A 12,608-nucleotide genomic window follows, 5' to 3' on the forward strand; every position below is an offset into this window, starting at 1 on the left:
GTTTGGCAAACTTCAGAACAGGTCACATGTTCCCCTTCATTTTATCCTAAATTAAAGACAGTCGCAAAACATACTCTTATAAACTTCATATTTGCAACATGGTGTAAAGGTTACAGGTGTTTTTTCTAACAGGCCAGTATAACACGGCTGCTGTAACTTGACAAGTTAATTTTTATTCTTAACACCCTCTCAACCCAAATTTTAAAGAATATTGGCTATGCAGCAGTTCACAGCAAGCAAGAGTTTGCTGCTCTATCCCAACAACCAATCTATTTAAAATAGTTAGGATACAGGCAGGGCTGGCATGACTGCATTTACTGCCCATCCCTAGCTGCCCTGAGGTGGTGGTGGACTTTCTCCTTGAACTCTTGCAGCAATGGTGCTGAGCAACAGCAATAAAAATGAGATCTGGGCTGGAGAATTCAAATAACAGTACATGTGTGGGTGTTATAACCCTGTGAAGCCCTAACAGTTCAACTGTCGTTTGAATTTAAACAGCAAAATATTGGGGATGCTGAAAATCTGAAAGACAAACAGAAAATGCTGGAAATACTCAGCAGGTTTGGCAGCATCTGTGGTGAGAGAAACAGAACTAATGTTTCTAGTCGATGACTTTTCATCTGAGTCCTGAGCATTTTCTGTTTTATTTTGTTCTTTGAATTTCAATGGCCAGAAGTTTTGGCAGACAAATCAAATCTTTAAACCAAGATATTTCAGTATTGGTGGCCCCAGGATTTTTAATATTTAATGCAAACATTGATTTAAACTTTTACATATGTCAAAGGATTCCACAGCATGAACCTAATTGGCTCACACAAAAAAATAATTTAGACGCTAAGTTTGTTTATTTTGGTAAATTATTTTAATAGTTTACCAAATAGTTTAGGGAGGAGTTGCCCTGGGAGTCCTCAGCATCGACTCCGAATCCCATGAAGTCTCATGGCATCAGGTCAAACATGGGCAATGAAATCTCCTCCTGGTTACCACGTACTGCCCTCCCTCAGCTGATGAATCAGTGCTCCTCCATGCTGAACACCACTAGGAGGAAGCACCGAGGGTGGCAAAGGCACAGAATGTACTCTGGTTGGGGGACTTCACTGTGCATCACTAAGAGTGGCTCGGTAGCACCACTACTGACCGAGCTGGCCGAGTCCTAATGGACATAACTGCTAGTCTGGGTCTGTGGCAGATGGTGAGGGAACCAACGAGATGGAAAAACATACTTGACCTCATCCTCACCAACCTACTTGCCGCAGATGCGTCTTTAATGACAGTATCGGTGGGAGTGACCACCGCACAGTCATTGTGGAGACGAAGTCCTGCCTTCACATTGAGAATACCCTCCATCGTGTTGTAGTTCTACCACCGTGCTAAATGGGATAGATTTCAAACAGATCTAGCAGCTCAAGACTGGGCATCCATGTGGCGCTGTGGCCATCAGCAGCAGCAGAATTGTACTCTAACACAACCTGTAACCTCATGGCCTGGCATATCTCCCATTCTACCATTACATCAAGCCAGAGAATCAGCCCTGGTTCAATGAAGAGTGCAGGAGGGCATGCCAGGAGCAGCACCAGGCATACCTAAAAACGAGGTGTCAACCTGGTGAAGCTATAACACAGGACTACTTGCATGCCAAACAGCATAAGTAAAAAGTGATAGACAGAGCTAAGTGATCCCACAACCAACGGATCAGATCTAACCTCTGCAGTCCTGCCACATCCAGTCATGAATGGTGGTAGACAATTAAACAACTCACTGAAGGAGGAGGCTCCACAAATATCCCCATCCTCAATGATGGGGGAGCCCAGCACATCAGTGCAAAAGATAAGACTGAAGCATTTGCTACAATCTTCAGCCAGAAATGCCAAGTGCACGATCCATCTTGGCCTCCTCCAGAGATCCCCAGCATCACAGATGCCAGTTTTCAGCCAATTCACTTCATGTGATATCAAGAAACATCTAAAGGAACTGGATAGTGCAAAGGCTATGGACCCTGACAATATTCCAGCAATAGTACTGAAGACTTGTGCTCCAGAACTTGCTGCACCCCTAGCCAAGCTGTTCTAGTACAGCTACAACATTGGCATCTACCCGGCTAAGTGGAAAATTGCCCAGGCATGTCCTGTACACAGAAAATGGGACAAATCCAACCCAGCCAATCAGTCTCTACTCTCGATCATCAGTAAAGTAATGGAAGGGGTCATCAACAGTGCTTTTAAGCGGCACTTGCTTAGCAATAACCTATCCACTGACACCCAGTTTTGGTTCCGCCAGGGCCACTCAGCTGCTGACCTCGTTACAGCCTTGGTTCAAACATGGATAAAAGAGCTGAACTCTCGAGGTGCGACGAGAGTGACTGCCCTTGACATCAAGGTCACATTTGACCGAGTGTGGCACCAAGGAGCCCTAGCAAAACAAGTCAATAGGAATCAGGGGGAAAGCCCTCCACTGGTTGGAGTCATGCCTAGCACAAAGGAAGATGGTTGTGGTTGTTGGAGGTCAGTCATTTAGGCTCTAGGACATCAGTGCAGGAGTTCCTCAGGGTAGTGTCTTCCGCCCAGCCATCTTCAGCTGCTTCATCAATGACCTTCCTTTCATCATAAGGTTAGAAGTGGGGTTGTTCGCTGATGATTGCACAATGTTCAGCACCATTCACGACTGCTCAGATACTGAAGCAGTCCATGTCCAAATGCAGCAAGACCTGGACAATATCTAGGCTTGGACTGACAAGTGGCAAGTAACATTTGTGCCACACAAGTGCCAGGCAATGACCATCCCCAACAAAGAATCAAACCATTGCCCCTTGACGTACAATATCATTACCATCACTGAATCCCCCATGATCAACATCCTGGGGTTACCATTGACCAGAAACTGAACTGGACTAGCCAAATAAATACTGTGGCTACAAGAGCAGGTCAGAGGCTAGGAATACTGCGACGAGTAACTCACCTCCTGACTCCCCAAAACCTGTCCACAATCTGCACGGCCCAAGTCAGGAGTGAGATGAAGTACTCATCAGTCACCTGGATGAGTGCAGCTTCCACAGCACTCGAGAAGCTTGACGCCATTCAGGACAAAGCAGCCCGCGTGATTGGCACCACATCTTCAAACATTCACTCACTCCACTACCGATGCACAGTAGCTGCAGTGTGTACCAACTACAAGATTCACTGCAGGAATTCACCAAGGCTCCTTAGACAGCACCTTCCAAACCCATGACCACTACCATCTAGAAGGACAAGGGCAGCAGCCAGGTGGGAACACCACCATCTGTAAGTTCCCCTCCAAGTCATTCACCATCCCGACTTAGAAATACATCGCCGTTCCTGCACTGTTGCTGAGTCAAAATGCTGGAACTCTCTTCCTAACAGCACTGTGGGCGTACCTACATCACATAGACTGCAGCAGTTCAAGGAGGCAGCTGACCATCACTTTCTCAAGGGCAACTAGGGATGGGCAATAAATGCTAGCCCAGCCAGCAAAGCCCACATCCCGAGAATGAATTTTTTTAAAAAATGACATTATGACCTACTGGCTTCTTCCAAAGCAAATTTACTGCCTTACGAAACTTAGCCTTAACTACACTTGCAGTTCCTCAAAGCATAATGAACTTCCTTTTTTTGTGCCCTTCCAGTTTCAACAAGGACAATTGCAGTTTTCAACAAATATATATCAAAGATGTTCATCTCAGCTTCTTAAGGCCTTGATTCTGTAGACAAGGTTTCCTCCCATATTAGCATGGAAATCCCCAACTGTGTAAACTGACTCATTAATTCCTTAGTTGCAGAAGACCTCAATCGTACCTGCAGCTTTTCCCATCAACTGTGAAAGGGGAACAAGCAGCAAACCAAAAAAAGGAAGAGAAAAAGAAAAGTGAAAGAGAGTGAGATAGAAATAGGTTAAATTGAAAGTGTAAAAGAAAAATTAGACAAATAAAGAGCGAAAAAAAGTAAACCTTAGAATGAAGGTATGGAGGAAGAGAATGAATAAAGGTGTTCACTTACACCTTTCCCACAAAATGTGATTAGGTACATGGAAGGCTTCACCAGATCATAATTGCAGAGTTTTAAAAAAAGAATTGGAGAAGTTGGTTGAACATAGCAAGGTCCAGGAAAAGCGCAGAAAAATATTGAATAGTTGAAGATCTAACATCACTCCATGGACAATACAAGGGCAGCATAAATGTAAAAGTCTGTCAAATGGTACAGTATGGGTGATTGGAGAGATGAGGATTAATGTAAAGTTGTGTTTTAATCTCTTAGCTCTCTACACACATCAACCCCAATCCCAATCAAGAAAAGAGCTATTCAAAGTATCCTTTTCGTTTTGTAGATGTCATTAGCAGGAAACAACTGCCTTTTGCATATACTGCCAATATTGTGCACAGCAAACCCTGCTTATAATACTCAAATAGCCAAAATCACCTATGGTGCAAAATAGGCTTGTGACAATCTATAAAATTATATCAGTTAGGCTTCTATCTATAAAGAGAAATTAAGTGACTTACCATAACCTTCTGGGAGATCAGGCGGGAGATGTAAATGTGTCCGACTCATGTAGTTTCTGTGTCTTTGTGATCTCACTCTTCTCTCTGCCATCCTTGGGTCAGGGGTCTGTCCACACGAGGCACCATTAGCTGGTGTAATTGGAGTATTCTCATCCACTATGCAACTCAGTGGCCTGCCAGGGCTGGCATATTCAGAGGCCGGCCTATGACCAGGCGGAGAAAGAAAAAAAGTGTCACTATTATTTATATAGAAATACTTAAGTACAAAGTCATTTTAAAGTCAAAACTAAGGTAGCATAGAATCATAGAATGGTTACAGCTCAAAGTGGCCATTCAGTCTGTCATGTCCATGTCAGCTCCCTGCAAGGGTAATTCACTTAGTCCCACCCCCCTGCAAATGTATAATAAAACCAAACGTACACCCAACACACGTAGCCACACAAAAACATGGGTAGCAAAAGAGAGGGGTGAGGCATGGGTGCACCCCATTTCCTGCAGTGGGCACTCCAGGTGTCAATCATATTGTGGCACAAAGACAGCAAGTGAAGGATGAATCTTTGCTTAAAGGGAAAAAGAGAAGACCTGGGAAATTTCAGGCATCCTCCTGGTTGAGGATAGGATTGAATATTTGGGGGCACCGAAAGGGAAAAAAGAGAAAAAAATGAACAGAGGAAGCTGTTAAAATGATAGTACTTTAATAGATGGCGTGCTGTGGAATGGTAAGACACGGGTGTATCTCTACAGCATTTAACATAAGGAACCAGACTGATTTATGGGAGCTCTTCCACGCCCGGGGGGGGGGGGCAGAGAGAAAAAATAAAAGATACTGCTTCAACTTATGGCGGTTGGAAGGGAGAGAAAACTCTTACACATTTCCTAGATACAAGCAAAGGGGCAGCATTGAAAAGGGGCCCTGGAACAGGTTAGAGAATAGCACGAGGAAAAAGTTTTGAATGGCATGTTATTTGCAAAAATAGGTATTTATTGTTTTAAGTCGCTATGGGTTTGACAATGTTTTACAAGTATTTTAAGAGTTAGTACCAAGGTAAACTGAAAATGCACAGATAGAAAAACAAACGTTCATACTCTAAAAGCTTTGCAATTCGAAATTCAGTTATTAAGCTAATACTGAAGACTAAATTTTGTAAGGAAATGCCCAATAAACATTTTGTTTGTATTTAGAGACTTAATTAATTCATGTTTAAGTGTTAACACATTAAATCAAGATTTAGCAGGAAGCTTAAATCCAAGTGTGCCAAGGTGAAGATAGAGTGTAACAAACTGGATTCTACAGCATCTTAACCATAATGAAAAACCGAAGAGAGTTTTCAATAAATATTTGTACATAAAGTTCAAAATTTCAAGTGCCTTGCTCAGGTCTAATGTGTCAGTTGAGTTATCTGGAAAAGGCACCAAATGGGCTTCCTCATAAGAAAGAATTTTAAAGAAGTGAAGAGCAAACTGTCACATACCACTTTTGCCAATTTCTGGTGTATAATTATAGACTGGCATTGTTAACAGAAGCTTTATGACTAGACAAACAGCATGTAACATTTGCAGGATGAGAAGGAGAAGGAATGTAACCAAATTAAGAGAATTTTCCTGAATAAAAACTAGTTGAAATGAGATGATGCCTACCTCAACCTCACTGTCAATGAAATCCCCATCCATGTTTTTCAATTGATTTCTCCAACTCCCAACTCAACCCAACATATTCCTATCAGTCATAGGACATTGTTACCTCAAAACTCAAAAGTTTTCCTCACTAACTTCTCAAGCTACAACCTTTGCAAACTCCAACTAGTCAAAAAATCCATCACTTGCACCTAGGCTCACAGAAGTGCCTCATCAACCTCCACTGTTTCCTGTTCTTCAACATACCATTTGTAAATTCCTTTCCCTTATTTACAAATGTCTATGTCTTGCCCCTCCCTACCTCTGAAACTTCTTTCTACACTATCTCTCATGCAGTCCTCTGACTCTGGCCTATTGTTCATTGCCCATCAATTCTCCTTGAAGTGGCTGAATTTTTATTCACCGATGCTCTGCACTCTAGAATTCCCTCCCTAAACCTCTTAAACCTGTGTTCCTGCTTGTCTTTGAGCCTCCCCAAAACCTTTCTTTCTAAGGTACAATGGTGAACTTATCTAACTCTTCTGCTACTGCTTGATCCATGTTCCCCAATATGAACGAGGCACTGTAGAAAGTTCTATTACATTCAAAGGTAGAATATAAATTAAAGTAGTTACTGGAGCTTTAAAGCATTTTGTCTTGAGTTAGTGATTCAAAGTGTTCCCCATTTTGAGTTCCATATCTCAGCCATGATGACAACGGGAGGCACAATTCATAAGATTTCAGGGAGGTAAAATAAATCCAAGTTAAAGGGCATTAACTGCAGCTGCTCTGGTACATCGTCTACAAGCCAATTAGACAGTAGCATTACTGAAAGCTTGCTGTAGATTAACCACCTGCCCTCTGATGGTGCCTGGACCTCATCCTTAGTTTCCCCTCCTTTTGAAGGTGCTCACTGTTGCTTGGACACAGGGTTTCATAACCACTGAGATATCTTCTGGCACCTTGACAAATAGCCATTCCTGATTTGTGAGCCTACACTGTAAAAATCACAAGATATTTGAACTGTTGACAGCGTCACAGTCAAGTCTGATCCAGCTTTCATCTAACATCCACGCAGCTGCACTTTCCAGAAGTCATTGTCAGTAGCCAGGGTATTGAGGTCAATTACAGAATGCTAACTGTCGTGCCACCAGAAATCCACTAACTCAGTGCTGAATAGGAACCTTAGAGGTTCATGTGGTTGAAAACCACATTCATGATGAAAGTAGCCACTGAGCCAGGAAAAATAAAGAAAGAAAATAGTTGAAATCTGATAAATATCCAGTGATCATGAATTCATTTTAGTAAAAGATTCACAAGTTACAATGTGAAACAATGATGATCTTTATTTAAAGACGAACCAAACAAGTTAATCAGCTGAAACTCTAAGAGCTGCCCCTCCCCCTGCCTTTAAGGAAGCAACTGAAATAGAAAGACCAGCTTATGCTCACATGACTCACATCCGTCATGTTGCATGGCAGGAAAGAGTCAGATATGGTGGAATTTTTGAAGGAGACTGTGGTCTGAATGTCTGGTGATGTCATGGTTTCTTCGTTTATCAGAGATTTAAAAAAAAACTGTATTGTACAACACAACTTTTGTTTCTAAATCTATGCACGTAATGCATGATAACAAAGGCATTAAATTTGACCCTTAAAGGGGGTTTGAAGAATAGTTTACATTTTCCATGTTAAAGCACCACTGCCCTACAATTTCCAATTGTTTTCTGCTCAAAATTTCACAGCAATGAAGCGTACCTACCACAGAAATTTTAGCCATAATAAACAATTTTGTAAATTATATATTGAGAGGGGAGGAGGAAGGTAGGAATCAAAATTAGGAACCATGTGGTTTATTGACTTCAAACTACACAAAGAGCCAACAATTAAGGACAAAAATTGAAGCTAATTATTATGGGGAGAGACATAGGTCCTGAATTCTCATTATAAACATGCCAATTTTTCGTATATGTGTTTAAAATATCATATTTAACATGCCCCATTTTAATAGAAAATTGGGCTCAAAAGCTTTCTTACTGGCTCCGTTGGTAAAGTAACCAACTAATCAACTCACATAACTGACAAATCCAGGTTCGATTTCTAGTCAGTACTGGAAAAATAAATCTCAGCCAGGCACCATTATGCTGGGGGAAGATGGAGTTGGGGGTAGTTTGAAAAGGAAAGGAATATCATCCTGGGATCCCACTTCTGACCATGACCCAGTGAACCCTGCTGAAAGCAGGTGCACGATATAGGATTAGGTCAGAATTGGCCTTAACTGAGAAGTCAACCCTCTAAAGTTGAAGAGTTGGTCAACACTCACAAACATGAAGAATGATCAAACGCTAGATTCTGGATGATGCAAGCAAAGCAGTCTGTGGGGTCAAACTCAATCACTCAATGCTTTCAGGAATGGAGGATGCGAGAGAGTTGGGACAAAAAAAGTGCTCAGAAGTTCTTTTGTAGTGGGTTGATACAATAGAGTGGTTCACTTTGCTGATTCAGGGGGTAGTTAGGATTCAACCGTATTGGTATGGGACTGGAGTCGTATGTCGATTAGACCAAAAATAAGGACAGATTGCAGGGAGAGGGGGGGAGGATACCTAGTGCCTATCTGTAAGGAAATCCAATAACTTCATGGTCACTTTTACTGACACCAGCTTTTTATTTCCAGATTTCAAATTGTCCAACTGCTATGGCGCAAATCAATTATTAGTCCAGGCCTCTGAATTACTTGTGCAGTGATATAACCCACCACACTAATGGTGTTCTGGTTAAATGCACTTAGCTGCATCTTTATTTTTCAAAAGGTTTCATTTCATTTCAATCAAGGTTTAAAGCTTTTCTTATGTACGTAAATAGCAAAACACGAGTCCATTTGCCTGCCATAATTTGCTGTCACTGTCACTCTGTTAAACTTTTTTTTTTAATGTCATATTTTGTATTTTAGTTGTATAGGGATTATTGCACTAATTGCAGTGATGGAACAGTTTTATTATTGTATGTTTCGAAAGCATGGTGGGGGCCTGCAAACTTACTAATGCAGGGTGACTAGATTTGTGTATGGTCAAAATAGGTAAGTCACTAGGAAACAAACTGCAAAAACATATACTATATTGATTTCTGTCCATTGTTTAGTACTTATCCTTTACAAAGAATTACATTATAGAACACTGGACAGTGCTTTCTGTAGGTTAATCACTTATCCATTACATTTAAAGGATTTTAATTTCCTATTCACTTCCTTGCACAACAACAGATCCAATTACAGACATTTTAATTAAAGATTTTATTCATACCATAGTTCAAACAAAGCAGAGTGCCATCCTTACAAGTACACTGTGGAGCAAGGGCATTAAACAGTTGTAGTGGAGAAGCTTTAAACAAATCATTTAAATTTAGAATGGTTGAAATTCTGAAAAAACAAATTATGAAAAGTGAAAAGCAAAGAGGTGCTGAGTGATGCAGGAAGGCAACACATGGAAGGATGCATATTCTTTCCAAGGAAAGGAGGAATACATGAAAGGAAGGATATTAAAAACAAAACGTGCGTTCCACTTTCACGCCCCATCAAGCAGTTGCCACTTTCCTTCAATAATCATGTTTAAATAGTCAATGCAGCTTTAGAAACATATTAACCAGGGACAGACAGGCCTCAGATTCAACAGCAGCGGAAAGTGATTGCTACTATTCTGGGCTTACCGAGTAGGCCTCTCCCACTGAGTCGTTCGTGTGATGTGGTTTAGATACTGTATCCGACCTGAGGCAGTTCTTCGTTCTTCCCAACTAGTCAACCGAAACAAAGAGAGTAGTAAGTGACATTTCCTGGAAACAGGGATAGGAATGTGTCCAAAACCAATATAGGAAACAATTCAATACTAAGAAACGGTTATCAAGAAATGCATTCCAAAACTTAGTTACAAACTCATTAGTTGCCAGAATGTAGCCTGGTCAGGTGGACTGATTATAAATCACATTATCTCGAGTCAGAAGTATGTAGGTTCAAGCCTCATTCCAGGACAAGCACAATCTATACGACACCAATGCAAAACTGAAGGGGATTGCATTGTCCATGATAAACTTTTGTGGATTGGACATCAAAATATAGATTGTGCCTGCAAGTTTCAGTGGATGTAAAATACCCCATACAACTATTCAAAGAACAGGGAGATATCCAACACCACCAAAATAGATGATCTGACTACACTGACAAGCGCCAAATCTCAGGGAAGGAAAATTTAAATCAATGTTTCCATTTGTAGTTCAAAGCCCAATATCAGATTTAAATCCACCTTTCCTTAGTTTGTGTGCATCTCATGCTGGGAGCATCAACAGCCCTTGTTGATCTCATTTGGAACTCATGCCGCTAAGACAACAATGTTAAGAACTGTCCTTGGCAAATAACAAGGGACACAAAATTTGAAAAACAAATCCAGTGAGTAAGAAATATCAGCAAAAGGTGTGATCAAGTTTCCTGGGCTTTAAAGGCTGGATTGTCAGGGTTCAAAAACCCAATTTGGACACTGTTTAAATAAGGAATATTAAAGATTAGGCTAGGAAGGTCCTCTGAATCACCAAAAGCCTTGATCTAGAGGCAATCTGAAGCTTAGTGAAATAAAAATAATTAGAAGCTATTTGATTTCTAAAAGGAATTAGATGATGAAACCTCTCCTTTAAATGAGTACACGCCAGCTAAGGACTTGTGCATTTTTGTTTTACATGTAGGAAGCTGTTTCTTTATTTTTCATGATTTGTTTTAAAATTATTTTCACACTGACATGTTCTATGGAGCCTCAATATTTCTACATTTCCTTCGTACAATGGTGAAGCAGATGCGTTCTAGTGACGTTAGCGAAAAGGATCTCCTTGGAGTCTGTCTGCTTCTTATCATTAGCAGCAGCCTCCTTTCAGGTCAACTGCCAGCAATGAGTGCTGAGATTTTGATTAGGTCCAAGGAAAGCAAATAGCAAATTTGCTTTCTTCCTCAAAACAGTGAGGGGCACATCTAGCTGGAAGCATTGACTATTCAAAGAATCTAATCCTACAGTTATGCCGTTTGTATTTTAGTTGTGCATATTCACAGATAGTTGAATTTTTAGACTTATTCAATTCAAATTCCAGAACATGCTATTTAAACTCACTTGATCCATGCATAGTTGTGGTTTCTGTCAATCCCCTTAGGCTATTATTCCTTTCTAAGCTCAGAATTATAAGATCACCAATCCATTTAGACGCACAGTCTAATAATGGAGTCACGGTGTCAGATCAAGAAAAAAAATGAGCGCATTAATTATGTCTTGCAAAAGATGCCACCTGACATAATTATATTCATTATTATACGCACCAACAACACCCACCAGAGATATCTAGTGATGATCAGAAATAATACATGAATTCTACATATGTTAACAGGTCAGCAATGTGGATAATTTGAATTCCAACTAGAAGTTTACCTGGAATTTCATTCCACTCGGCATAAGTCAAGGATCAATACTGCTCCTGGATAAGCCTAGCCTTCAAAGTAAGCTCAACCAAAACTTAATTGAAGCATAAAATTAGAACAAAAGTTAACACCAGCTACTGTGGGCTCTGGGCTAATTTTGAAGCAGAACACACCAATGCCAATATTTTCTCAGCACAAGAATAAAGCAACTAACCCATCATCTTCAGTGCTGTCTGCAAACTGTTCTTTTGTGTTGTGACATATACCAAGCAAGGTGCATAGGTAAACTAGTTAGGTGAGAAATTTTCATCCTGGCTTATAGATTGGGTAAGAGAAATACTAGTGTAACAACAATAATAGTTATAATTCATTAAAAGAGATGGGCAAGTTTCTATTGCAACAAAAATTTGAAGATTACAGGATAAGGCTAGGATAAAATTGGGTTCGAAATGGAATTCTAATTGAAATTATGGTTAAATTGGATTGAAGTTGAGGATTGGGAGGCAAATTAATGTCTAGGACACTGATCCAGTGGTCTTGATTCAAGATGAATGCGCCAATCAGCCAAGTACAAATTTCTCATTCCTCATATGTATCGTGACAAAGGGTCCACTTTCTAATTTGATCATCATTCACTATATCCGGTAGTGTGAACTGGAAGAAAGTGCAAGAAGCAGTATTTGGAACAAATTACAATCAGCTTCATTACAACAAAATTTTCAGTTCGGTTAATAGTTCATATCTCAAAGATCGTGGTCTTAGATCCAGAGGATTCTTTGCAATTATATCACTACATGAAATGAATACTGAAATCACATGATTTAGATGACATTTATGTAAAATAGTTTCCAAATTTTTTATTTTAATAATTGAAAGATGTTACTATTTTATTGGTTTCGCAGAAAAGACGCAAGGAATCACAGTACAGTGGGGCATGGGTGCATGTCCATGTTATTAAAGTTACAATCTTTCCAGCATCAACAAGTGGAAATAAATAAATGTCAGGCATAGCCTGAACAAAAAAACTGAGGAAAGGTCA

General features: G+C 40.3%; 1 protein-coding gene across 4 annotated transcripts in view; it reads right to left on the bottom strand.

The window, feature by feature from the left end:
* Positions 1-12,608, bottom strand: part of smurf2 (SMAD specific E3 ubiquitin protein ligase 2) — a 218,273-nt gene that overhangs the window by 55,617 nt on the left and 150,048 nt on the right. For all 4 annotated transcript variants that reach the window (XM_078571231.1, XM_078571230.1, XM_078571229.1 and 1 more), the window contains 2 exons: positions 9,829-9,912; positions 4,514-4,716 (listed from right to left, as the gene is read on the bottom strand). In XM_078571231.1, coding sequence (XP_078427357.1) covers positions 4,514-4,716; positions 9,829-9,912 — 287 coding nt within the window. The remainder of the gene's footprint in view (positions 1-4,513; positions 4,717-9,828; positions 9,913-12,608) is intronic.

The sequence above is a fragment of the Cetorhinus maximus genome, chromosome 24 (genome assembly GCF_964194155.1).
Source record: "Cetorhinus maximus chromosome 24, sCetMax3.hap1.1, whole genome shotgun sequence".
NCBI classification, from domain to species: Eukaryota; Metazoa; Chordata; class Chondrichthyes; order Lamniformes; family Cetorhinidae; genus Cetorhinus; species Cetorhinus maximus.